Genomic DNA, 12,557 nt, shown 5'->3' with positions numbered 1-12,557 from the left:
CCCTGCACAGACAGTCTCAAAAAAACTCCAGCTTTACTCTGTCACATATCGCCTACTCAGAGGCGATCTCTGCCTAACATACAAAGCTATGTCAAACCCAGAGTGTTGGACAAGCTCCACTTAAAGAAATCCCAATCCCTCCGAGCTACATGCTCTACGGACCTAAACCTTGTCACCACAATAAACAGAACATGCTGGAGGGATAGATTCCTGTTCCAAAGACTTCCCATACTCTGGAACAAACTATTTATCTGTATCAAACAAAGCTCCTCATTAGCACTCTTCAAGAAAAATCTTGATGATTGGATGGGAGATAGGAAATTCACCCCGGGGATCACTTCTGTGGCTCTGCTTGACAGGGGCACAGGAAAATAATTTTTTGGGGTGGTAAAAGCCAGGGTACCATTTGGCTAGGCTTATATAGGCCCTAGGGCCAATAGCCTATGAACCAATAAACAAGCAGAAAACAGATGACTGTGATTCTTAACATCTGTTTGAGAGACCAACATAGTGACCACAACTGTAGATGAAATGCTGATTAATAAAAGATGTATCTTGTTTCATTGTTAGATGCTTTTCTATGTGACAGACTGCTTATATACAAGACATAACGCTCCACCTTTGAAGTCAGTGGACAGTTACTCATTCACTTAGGTGAATTGCTTGCCAGGGACAAAAACATTCTTAGAGAATGGACATAAACTTGGAAAAATCTACTTTAAACATACAGTTCATTAACTAATTTTATACATTAGGGATATGTATTAGATTTAAGCCATTAAAGAGTGGTGAAATGTGTAAAGTGCAGATGATATCTAATTGCAACTTTAACAATGGGATATCATTTGATCTTAAAAAGGCATGCCTCTGAATGACACACATTGCCTAAATGTTTTGTATTATCATCCCAAATTTTAAAAAATTCAGACAGATAATCATCAATCTTCCTGTTGGTTTTATGGTTTACAGATGTATCATCTCCATGTACTGTAGTGTTCAATGAGCATAAAGCTTACTTTTTGCTAAAAAGTATTCTGTGTAAGCTTTGCAAGTAATACTGAAATCATTAATGAATATAAAGTGGTAATACACTACAAATAGTAATTTAAGAGTCATCATTCTTTAGGACACACATATTGTGCTTCTATGGTTTTCAATTATTCATGCACAGTGCTGACATTGTTTTGGTTTGAATTAAGCACATGGTGGCAAGTTTTATGAAACAAGCAAACTGAAACATTTTAAATCATTCATTAAATTTGGAATTCTGTAAGCAGAAATTTAAACATTTAACAATAAACTTTACAAATACTTCTTATTCAGCAACAGTAAATAAACAAATGTGCACTGTATACACATTATTTTTGTGGTAAACTGCATGTAATGTCTTTAATTTTATATTTTTCAAGGAATGAATGAAGTGGGCAAGAGTAAAAAAAAAAAACACAACAGAATGTTAATGTTATCTCCTGTTCTGATGGCTATGTTATTCTAGCTCCACAAATTACAATGAATTCACCTATGCCTATTTATTAATGAACACTTATAAAGAAGCCATCTAAGTCATGTGAAGTTTAAAAAACTTAACACTGAAGTCAGCAGCACTCTCAAGTTTAAGGAACACCAAAATTAGTATAGTTAACATGTGGCCAGCTAGCTGCAGACCATGCTTTTCACTATAAACAGTGGGGACTATTTATACATGATCAACACACCAGAAAACAAACTGAATGAATATGTGCATACAAAAAACAAAGAACTTGCCTCTACTGGGCGGGACAAATATCCAGCCTAACTTTATGTATGTAATACAGGTTTAATGAATACTTGCAGACAACCTGGCATGAGCATGAAATGTACACTGGATGAAAAGACAAATTTCACTGGCAAAGGCAGAGCTTGGATGATGAAAAGTGTATGATTTTATCACCATTCAAGTGATGAAGTGCACACTCAGTTTATCAGGACTTCACATCTGACCATATTCATATAAATCAGTTTGTAAAAAAAACTCTAAAAAAAAACCCATTTCAGGTTTACTGTATCATTTTATCACATTTTGGAAAAAAGCAGAAATGCATAATTTTTGTTTTAAAATGAATATGTAGTGAGTTACCAGCTCTAAATTATAAGCATGTGTAAGTATGTGAGACAAAGATATTTCCTACCTACTTAACCACATTCTGTGAGGCATGATTAAATATAGAAATACAATACTTGACTCTAGCATCTAATGAGGCACTAGACTTGCTCCGAGCCTATAATTCAAATTAACATTTTCAGCACTTAACAGACTTTGCACCACTCCTAAATGGATTAGTTTAATTTGGACTTCAAAATAAGGTGGTAACAGCATTTGAAATCAAATCAGACTTTATAAATACCACCTTGGTGTTCCATTTTCTACACTTAACTTGCAGTCTTTGAACCAGTTTTGATATTCACTGCAACTTTCTGGGCACTAAAGCCTACAGACAGCCTAACTTCTAGTATTTTACAGGTACCCTTTCCTTCAACTTCTTGAAGAAATTGGAATGGAGGGCTTAAAATAATTCAGTCTGGCAATCTTGATTTTTTTGTGAATAAATTTCCCCTCTGCACTCGACCATTACAGAAACAAGTGCTACACAAACTGACAATAAGACAAGGCGTTTGACTTAAGCTGGGGTGAGAACACTGATTACACTGATGTTACATGTGGCAATAACAGCACTCATAGGAATGTTTTGTAAAAAGCCTAGACTTCTGGAAAGCTGATGAGCTGTACTAATACAGGGAAAGCATATTATATAATTTTCCTTTTATGAGTAATAGTATTTGTCTTTGGGATCAGTCAGATTTACATTTGTCCTCAGAATGCATACCTGAAGAACGTTTGAGTTTTGTCCTTGTATTATTTTCTGGAATAACTAGAGTGTTGTGTCACAGAGATAGCATTCTTCATTTTGTAATGAACTGGCTAACATTAACAAGCATAACAGAAAATTACTTCAGTTTTACTGATGACTGAGAATTACCAGCAGCAACTTCAGTGTCTCTGCCATTATCAAGTACAGCAATGGTGACAGCATAAGAACTAGTTGTCTGCTTTTATTTGCTTACTTTGTGTTCTGAGCAGTATTTACTGTTATTTATTAATTATCATTTGTTTATTGTGAAGTCCAACTGGCTAATTCAGCCCCCCTTTTCAGCAGATGCTCAGGGAAGAATAGTTAATCTTACAAGATGTCTTACAAAACAATACGGCAAATGTTACATCACAAACAATATACAGAAATGAGTTATGTAAAGAAACAAGGATTAGTATATAAAGAAACAGGGTATGTCCAAATGATGCAGTCAACATAATTTTCTGCATGAACCACAAGGTTTAAGTAGCAGTAAAAACAATTCAAAGAATGAAAAAATCAATTTAGATTGTGACCATCTTAACAACCCCTAAAAGACTGGGGAAAAAAAAAACACTTAATGGGCCAGAATACAGACGTAGTACTTCTGACACAATACTCCATAATGATGCAGTTGAAGTTAGGAATGGAGGACTGCACACACTGGGGCCAATTTCTTATATTGGCAAAATGGATGAGAGGAAACAAATGGCAAAACCTCAACTTTTTTAATAAAAGAAAACAAAAAGAAAAGTGCAAAACACAAGGGGAATACTTGAGCTACTTTTCACATAAAAGTCACTACATGTTTTCTGTGCTTAGTCTTTTTTTTTTTTTTTCTTTTCCAGAGCTGTCACACAGTAAGAATTTTCTGATAAAATTTTGTTTCAAACAATGTCAAGTTTCACCATGATTTTACAATCATATGGATTCTGGGCAAAAATATCAAGAATATGAAAGATTTTCAAAACACTGAATCAAACAGACAAATATTAGCAATTTACAGTAAGATCTACTGATCACCTTAAATTATACTGTCTTCCATTACTCCTTCTATCACTTACCACTTTCTATAACACATGTTGATAATCGCTATTAAAGTATGTATGCCAATGCTGGAATAAGAACAAGAGCATTATTAAAAAATGGTCACTTCATACTAAACATCTGACTGATGATGAAAAAGCTGATGGATGGAAGACAGGGAGATAAAAAAATAGAAAAATGTGACTGTTGAAAAAAATGGAGTATTGTAAAAATAAAACTGCAGACTAATAAGGGCTTTGTTTCATTTGGAGAAAATGAGAGAGGAATATGTGCAGGCACAGCACTTTATTTATTTGTGTGAGTTATGTGAATGTGCTGAAATAAAGTGGTGCCAGGATGCTAGAAAAATGTGCAACCCGACAAATTTTTGTGGCACAGCAAGTCCTACTTACATAATCTACCACAGACTTCTCAATGCAATTACCATTACATAACGTGACTTTTCAAAGAGACAAATGTCGGACACATTTGATTTTTAGTCAATCTGAAATAATGCTAAATAAACTTATATTCCCAAAACCAAAATAATTCAACTTACATTTTGCAACTCTACAGTTTGACTAACTAATGCAAAACAATTCAGGCCCGTTTCAGCAGACACCCATGGAGACAGGCTTCTCTTCGGGATCCCCTGGATATCAGTGGAAAGGGTGGAAAAGCATACAGGAAAGGAAAAGAAAAGCCATCTGTCTTCCACGCCTTATTGCATACCTCAGAATTTTTCCACCGATTGTTCAGAGAGGAGGCAAAGAGGTCATCTTGAGGAACTCCCCACAGATGGATCGAATCCTGAAAGAGCCCCAATCTAGTTTCCATTTATAAAAGATAGTTTGCTAGTTTTCAAATGGTACTGTAATTTGCACTTACTTGGTTAGAGTCGGTGTGACTTCATCTAGAGTGCAGCTGCTATGGCTTCCATTTACCATTGGTGACTGAGATGGCATGACAAGGGAAAGAGTAACACTTGTTTTGCTTGTACTCTGGTTGTTGTAGTATGGAACAGATACTGGATAAATTCGACCTCCTACAAAGAAATATTACATAACCTGATGAATATTCAGGAAAACTGTTTTAGTCATTCAACACTATTTTCAGTAATCAAAGCCAATTTCATATCCTGCTGTTCTTAAGCATAATCCACAGTACAGAGTAGTTACAGGATTTGTTTACTAAGCATGTAAGACTGATTTATGGAATACAGCCCCACTGTCTTAACAGTTAAGATACGCCTAGCTCATTAGTCTAGTTTCAATAAAGAAAGCACAGTTGTGCAATTAAAAGTACACTAATAGATGTTCAAATGGTCACTGCTGCAGTTGCCTTAGCTATATGCCAAGGATGGAAGAGCTGACCAGCTTCCAAAGCTTCAGGGCATCTTCCACACACCCAAACCATCAGTCAGCTTGAGCTGAGCTGAACAAAAGGCAGGGTGGGGTGCCAAACCCTTCTGAACTTTCATGCTAACATAGAGAGGGATGTTGAGCCTTGAAGGAACAATAACAGGAACAAGAAAAAAATATTCACGCCCTGGCATACACAACACACCAAAATACAAGGTAGGGGGGTGGGGTGGAGGAAGGGAGCAGTCTCTGCAGCAGTGATCATTCGAACATCTATTGGTATGGCAGGTTTACTTAAACAACTGTACTACCTTCAACACACCGATCACTGCTCTGGCAGCATTATCTGTACAGGTAGATTACCTTAGCTGCCTACATTTGGGAGGTGGAAGGGAAAGGGCGAGACCTCTGGAGAGTGCTCTTAGCACAGCCTGAGCTAATCCTAGAGAAACACTCAAAGCATGTAATGTCTTGTATTATGCATAGATGACCAAGCTGCTGCTTCGAGAATACTTGTAAAATCCAAACTTTCTAAGAAGCCAAGGATATGATAGAGTAGTGCTTGACCTTGCCAAGAACAGTTTTGTTGTGCTGAGTATAACAAAAGGTAATAGTCTGAGACAACCATTTGTAAATAGTCTGTTTCAACACAGGTTGTGCCTTCTTACAGTCACAAGAAATGAACTGATCCAAAAATCTGAAAGACTTAGTTCTATCAAGATAGTACCACAGTTGTCTGTAGACATTCAAGGTATGGAGCATCTTTTCTACCAAACTTTTAGATTCAGGAAAGAAAACAAGGAGATAGATAGTTTGGCTTAAAGTAAACTCAGATGCCACTTTAGGCATAAAAGAAGAATTAGTTCTCAAAGAAACCCTGTCTCTGCGGACAAAGAGATGGGGTGACTAACCATAACAGCCCGCAAGTCAGTCTTCTTGCAATGGTCAGAACAATCAGTAAAAGTTTTCCATGTTAAGAACCTCAAGGCAGCCAGATTAACTTCTCTAATACAAAATTAAGATCCCAAGGAAGAGCCACTTGTTTTCTTGGAGGTCTCTTATGCAAAGAAACTTTAAAAAAATCATTTTGACATGAGAATGCCTTGAAAGAGAAGGATTCAATGGCAGACATGTTGAAATTGCCAATAAATTAACCTTGATGGAGAAGTAAGAAAGGCCAAAGGCCATACCTCTTAACCTCTTATAAGAAGAAATATGGACAAGCCAAAAATACTGAGGGGACAAAGGCCCAAAAATGTGGGCAAATTTTAAATATTGCTCTTAGAAACTTAAGAGAGTTGATAGTTTTTTTTGCTACCATGTTGTTGTGTCTTTCAGCTTTTCCCTGTTAGGGGTCGCCACAGCAGAACTCCAGTCCGCTAATGATTGGCAGTAGATTTTTACGTGCCGAGTTGCCAGCCCTAACGCATAACCTTCAATGAAGGTACGCCCATTAACGCATGTCTCCACACAGAAGACGCTCTAGCTGAGAATTGAATGGGACAATGTCTTACTGTGAGGTGACAATGCTACCGCAGCACCATACCATGCATTTTATGAAACCCAAGTTTGAAACTCAAATGTCTGTCATTACTTAGTGAATTCAGTTCTCACTAATCGGAAATAAAACCACAAATTTTATGTAGAACAGGCCAAAATTTTGAGGCAAAAATCTGGACAGTTCAGAAATATGCCAAAGGATCGTAACTCACCCAAACATTGTAAAAAACAGAGAAACATCTAACACCAACTAGAAAACCCTTTTCATTTGCTAATATACGATTTTTAGTACCAAACATTCTTGTCTTAATTAGTAGCTGCTGAACGTCCTCAGTAAACATGTGCCTAAAGGGAATTAAGACTTACTCATTCAGGCAGTTAGTTGAAGTTGACTGGGTTAGGGGTATATCAAACATTTTCAAAAGAAGAACCACTGTTGCCTGGGCCAAATCTTATGGGATTCCTTCTGAATGTTCAGAGGTACAGCAGATATCAGTGGAAATGGTGGGAAAATACACAGGAACATTCCTATCTAGGAAAAAGAAAAGGCATCCATCTTCTAGGCCTTTCTGCATGGAGTCCTACAGCAGAATTTTGCCAGATGATTGTTCATAGATGAAGCACAGAAGTCTACTTGAGGAACTCCTCAAAGATGGATCAAACCCTGAAGACCCCTGATCTAGTTTACATTTGTGAGGGTAAGCCTTTATCCTGCTCAGCTTGTCTGCTATACAATTTTGGTCCGATAGGACATAGTATACCTGAAGAGTGAGACTGTGCTATGAAGCTAACACGGCTGGTCTGCAAAGAGAGTAAAACTTGGTTCCCCTTGCTTGTTTCTGTACCACATGACTGTTGTATTGTCTGTAACAACCTGAAGAGGTACAGAGGACAAAAGATAACTCAGAGAGCTGACTGCCTTGATCAGAGCAAGCAAGCCCTTTATATTTATGTGCTTGCATCAGTCCTTGGTGTCCCAAACACCTGGCATGTTTATCCCTCCTGAAACTGTTCCCTAAGCAAAGTTTAAGGTGTCTGTGGTGACTAACTGCTGTAAAGTAGGAGATTGAGCTCAGATTGATGAAGCAATGTTTACCATTGCAAAAGCGCTCACCATTTTGTATTAAAAAAGAAGATTTTACTTTGTCGTGGTTCAGCTTCTTTATTACAGCTACCTTCCTACTGGGCACCTGTGTTTCAACATTTTCAACTTCTGGGCTGGTTTGGATTTATTCGTTTTTTTGGAAAATATGGAAAGACAGGCAAATCTATAGTCTGGTTAATATTAGATTCTGAGACCACTTTGGGAAGAAAGGAAGGATTGGTTTTTAACGACACCCTATCCTTGTGAAAAATCATATAAGGGTGTTTCACACATAAAACTTGTAATTCGGAAACCCTCCTGGCAGAAGTGAATCACCAGGAAGAGAGTTTTCCAAGACAAAAATCTGAGGTCGCAAGTAGCTGCTGGCTCCAAGGGCTGTCAAACTAAAGATTGTAGTACTAAGGTCAAATCCCATGGTGCTATAGGATCTCTGAATGGGGGTTTTAGATGTAAACAACCTTTAAGAAAGGTTTTGCATAAGTGATGAGACATCAAAGTATGGTCATCAAATCCATTGTGAAAATTGGAAATGGCTGCTAAATGGACTCTGATGGCAGAAGTAGAAGCTCCCAGTTCAAACAATGAAGCCAAATATTCAAAGACCTTGTCAACTGAAGCTGAAAAGGGGTCTCTATTTTTTTGTATGGCCCAAATTGAAAATCTCTACCATTTGCTAAGGTAGAGTTTCCCAGTGGACGGTTTATGAGAAGCCAGAAGAATCTTTTGTACTGAAGAAAGTAATGTGTTCTGCCTGGCAATTGATGGAATTGGAGATACCAAGCTGTCAGCTTGGAATTGTGGAGATTGGGATGCACCAGACTCCAAAGACGGTGAACTAGGTGAGGTCAAAGGAAGGGGAACCAGACTTGATGGGGCCAACAGGGTGCAATGAGAATTACTTTGCTTCACAACCTTTGAGCTTTCTTTAAGGACTAGGGAATTAGCGGAGTAGGGGGATAGGCATAAAGTAGTCCCGGGGGCCAATCAAGGAGGTGTGCGTCTCTCGGGAACTCCCCGTGCGGAGGAATTTGGGCAAAACAGCTGCTGCATTTGTTGTACACTGGAGAAGTGAAAAGATCGCAGCAAGGCTGGCCCCAATGACGAAAGATTTTCATCGCTATGTTGTGATTGAGACATCACTTGTGAGGCAGAGAGATGCATCTGCTCAGTTTGTTCACAATCATGACGGAGTTTCCTGGGATATGTGTTGCCATCAGAAAGTGGTTGGAAGTAACAGCCCATTGCAAAATCCTGAGGTCTTCCCGACACAGGAGGTAGGATCTGGTCACCCCCCCCTTCTTGTTGCTGTATCAGACTACCAACATATTGTCTGAATGGATTGCAACTATCCCAGAAGGGAAGATAGACTGAAAAGCTTGCAACGCTAAAAGCACTGCCCTCAATTCTAGGATGCTGATGTGCAGATTGGCCTTTTGTGGGGACCAAGTGCCTTGGACTATCTTTCCCAGATAATGTCCCCCCACCTGATCTGGGAAGCATCTGTGGTCACTATTGCTTTGGGCAGCGAAGGAGAGAAGGTGTGGCTCCATAAGCTTTCTTCTGACTTCCTCCACCGGGATAGATCCTTTTTGCAATGATTTGTTATTGGGATTGGGTAAGACATCAGATAATGACAGAATTGACCATTGTGTTGCCAACAGCCACTGAAGCAGCCTCGTGTGATACTTTGCAAGGGGTACTAAGGTTATGGTCACTGCCATAGTTCCCAGAGCTTGAAGTACCAGCCAAGCAGGAACCTTGTTTTCAGAGAGGATTGTCTGAACCTGCAACCTTAACTTTTGTAGCTTGTGGAGAGGAAGCGAGGCTATACAAGAAACTGTATTTAGTCTTGCTCCTATGAATTCTAGATCCTGTGTAGGAGTTAACTGGAAATTTTCTGTGTTTATTGAAATGCCCATCGACTTGAGAGATGTAGCACAAAGTCTGTGGCGTAAAGCAGTAGATGCCTGGAGGGAGCGGTGAGGAACCAGCCATCTAGGTATGGAAACACCCTGAATCCACATACCCTCAAGTGAGTTGTTACCACTCCCATGCATTTGGTGAATGCCCTAGTGGCTGTGGTCAGATCAAAGGGCAGCGTTCGGAATTGGTAATGACTGGCTCCCAGCCAGAAGCGGAGATACCTTCTGGAGCATCTGTCCATCTTTATGTAGTAATACACATCCTGAAGATCTATACAGCACATCCAAGCATTCTTTTCCAGAAAGGGAAGGATAGACTGAACCATGACCATCTGTAATTTTGTCTGCTGAACAAACTTGTTCAGTAGGCAGAGATCTAATATTGTTCTCCAATCCCCTGCCTTTTTTGGCACTAAAAAGAACCTCAAGTAAAATCTGGATCCTATTTAGTCTGGTGGGACTTCTTTGATGAGACTTTTTTCGAGCAGCTTTTGAATTTCTACTGCTGCTAGATCTGACTGGGTGGAACATCAAGGATTCCCTTTGGGACTTTGGTAAGAGATTGAAAGGAATCTTGCAACCTCTGGTGATAATTCTCTGCACCCATGTATCTGAAGTTATCAAAAGCCAGAGTGTTTGGTGCAGTGAAAATCTTCCCCCAACTGCTTCCAGAGGTAAGCAATTGGGCCTCCATTAAGAAGCACTGATAGTGACACAAGCACATCCAGGAGTGGTACCTTATGGAAACACCTGTACCTGCTGCTGCCATAGACTTTCCTTCGGCTGCATGAGCAATGAGCTGCATGGACAAGTTTGATACAGACTCCAGGGTGGCAAGGTGAGAGGCACCTTTAACCCACATCTCGTCAGACACAGCTCCTGCAAGGGTATCTGAAAGCTTGTTTATCAGATCACTCTGGAGTCTAGTGGAATGTACCATGAAATTCAAGGACCTAAGAGTGAAGGTCGATGATGCAAAGACCTGCTTCCCAACCCTATCCATTGTCCAAGACTCTTGGTTGGGAGGATGGACAGTAGAACTCTCCTTGGCAAGTTCATTTTTGGTGGCCGCTGCCACCACCATGGCATCTACTGCTAAACCCTTTCCCCAAGATGGCTTGCTCTTCTGGGGCTGACAAAATTTTAATCTGGTCTGCTTGGAATCGGCTCTATGGAATTAGAAGCCTCTCACACCCATTTAACGATAAGCTTAATAAGGTCGTCAGCGGGTGGAGTTACCCAGGAACCAGAAGGGTGAGCACATAAAGCTTGCAAGAATACAGATTCCTCTGAGTATGGGTTTGAGGGCTTCCAATCACCCCCGTTTTAGGATTTCTAGGATGTCTCCAAAGGAGACATCTTCAGGGGGTGACTGGGGGGGGACCCTCCCCTTCATCGTAGTCCGTGTTTTCCGTGACAGATTGTTCTGCAGACTCTATTTACTTCCTCTTGCAAGTCTTCTTATGGGGCGGCTTGTCAGCAGGGATCTCCGAGGCAGACGCCTAAGAAGAGGGACCCTGAACAGGGATGTCTTGCAGCTCTGGTGTCCGCTGTCCTGACATGATAGATCGTAGCAACTGCGAAACAGAGGATACAAAAATGTGACTCACGTAGATGGGGCCAGCTGGGAGCCGACTGAGGCTAGAACTTTCTCCATGATCTGGAAGGCAGGCCCACCCGAAGAGGGATGGGAGCCTAGAACTGAGAAAGACAAACTTAGAACTGGGGTCACATCCCACTCTGATGAACTGCCCTGTAAAACAAGAGCCGGGGGAGGGTTTGAAACTGTCAGGGCCCCAAGAGACAAAGATGGTACCGTACTGAAGCTCCCAGGATCGACAGCCAAACCACGGTCCCGGGTGTGGAACAGATGCAATAGTGCTGAAAACGTCAGAGAAGACCCCGGTGCTGAGGTACAGTCTACTGTCTCGGCACAGAGACAGCTGGAACCAGGATAGTTTAAGGGGTGGGGTCCAAACCTTGACAGGAGGTCAGAGGAGGAAAGTTCGGGAGAGTCCTTGGAGAATATGCCTCGGCTCCAGAAGGCATGGAGGTCTGCATAGGTGTGGGAAGACCAATGGCCGCAAATAGCTGGTCTATCAATCTAACCAAATCCACTTCAGAAAGACTTCTGGATGAACAGATTGAAATTCCCGAGGGAGACTCTGGCCTATCAATTAAAGGACTGGGGAGCTGACCAAAAAATGGTCAGAGAAGGTGAATATCTAGTCCTGGGAGGTAGACATGTTTTGAATTTCGGCACCATATGCTGCTGAGCAGAAGGGGAAACCGGAACCAAAAGGGAAGTCAGCGAAGCTGGTGCCGAGGAAGTTGTTGATGCTGATGAGATCGGCACCAAAGTGGTCGATGCCAAAGTAGTCAGGATCGGTGCACAGACGGTCGGTACCGATGAAGACCAAAACTGTCAGTGCTGAAGGCTGTTTTTCAGTCGTTTTGGCAACTTTAGTCCTCCGTTCCGAAGACACAGATGGAACCAGTGACTTATGAGGTTTTAATTCGTGTGCCAATGGTGAGGTTGGCACTGAATGGCTCCTCTTTGACTCTTGATTTAGGCAATTTGGATGACTCTGACTTAGAGAGGGCTTCTTCAAAAGAGGATTTCAACAATCCTTTCAAAATAAGCTTATTACAGCGTTCTGCCAAAGTATGGGCAATGAATCCCTGGCAGATCTTACACCCAGTATCTAAGTGAGGTGCACCCAAGCAGTACACACAGCAAAGGTGCCCATCTGAA

The 12,557-nt window shown here is 40.7% G+C and overlaps 1 protein-coding gene across 1 annotated transcript in view; it reads right to left on the bottom strand.

The window, feature by feature from the left end:
• TAB1 (TGF-beta activated kinase 1 (MAP3K7) binding protein 1) overlaps positions 1 to 12,557 on the bottom strand; it is a 626,748-nt gene that overhangs the window by 56,665 nt on the left and 557,526 nt on the right. The window contains exon 10 of the mRNA XM_044071649.1: positions 4,803 to 4,959. Within this exon, the coding sequence (XP_043927584.1) occupies positions 4,803 to 4,959 (157 nt within the window). The remainder of the gene's footprint in view (positions 1 to 4,802; positions 4,960 to 12,557) is intronic.

The sequence above is a fragment of the Protopterus annectens genome, chromosome 1.part0, assembly GCF_019279795.1.
Source record: "Protopterus annectens isolate FY-2018-M chromosome 1.part0, PAN1.0, whole genome shotgun sequence".
Classification (NCBI taxonomy): Eukaryota; Metazoa; Chordata; order Ceratodontiformes; family Protopteridae; genus Protopterus; species Protopterus annectens.
This window is presented reverse-complemented; position numbering and strand designations above follow the sequence as displayed.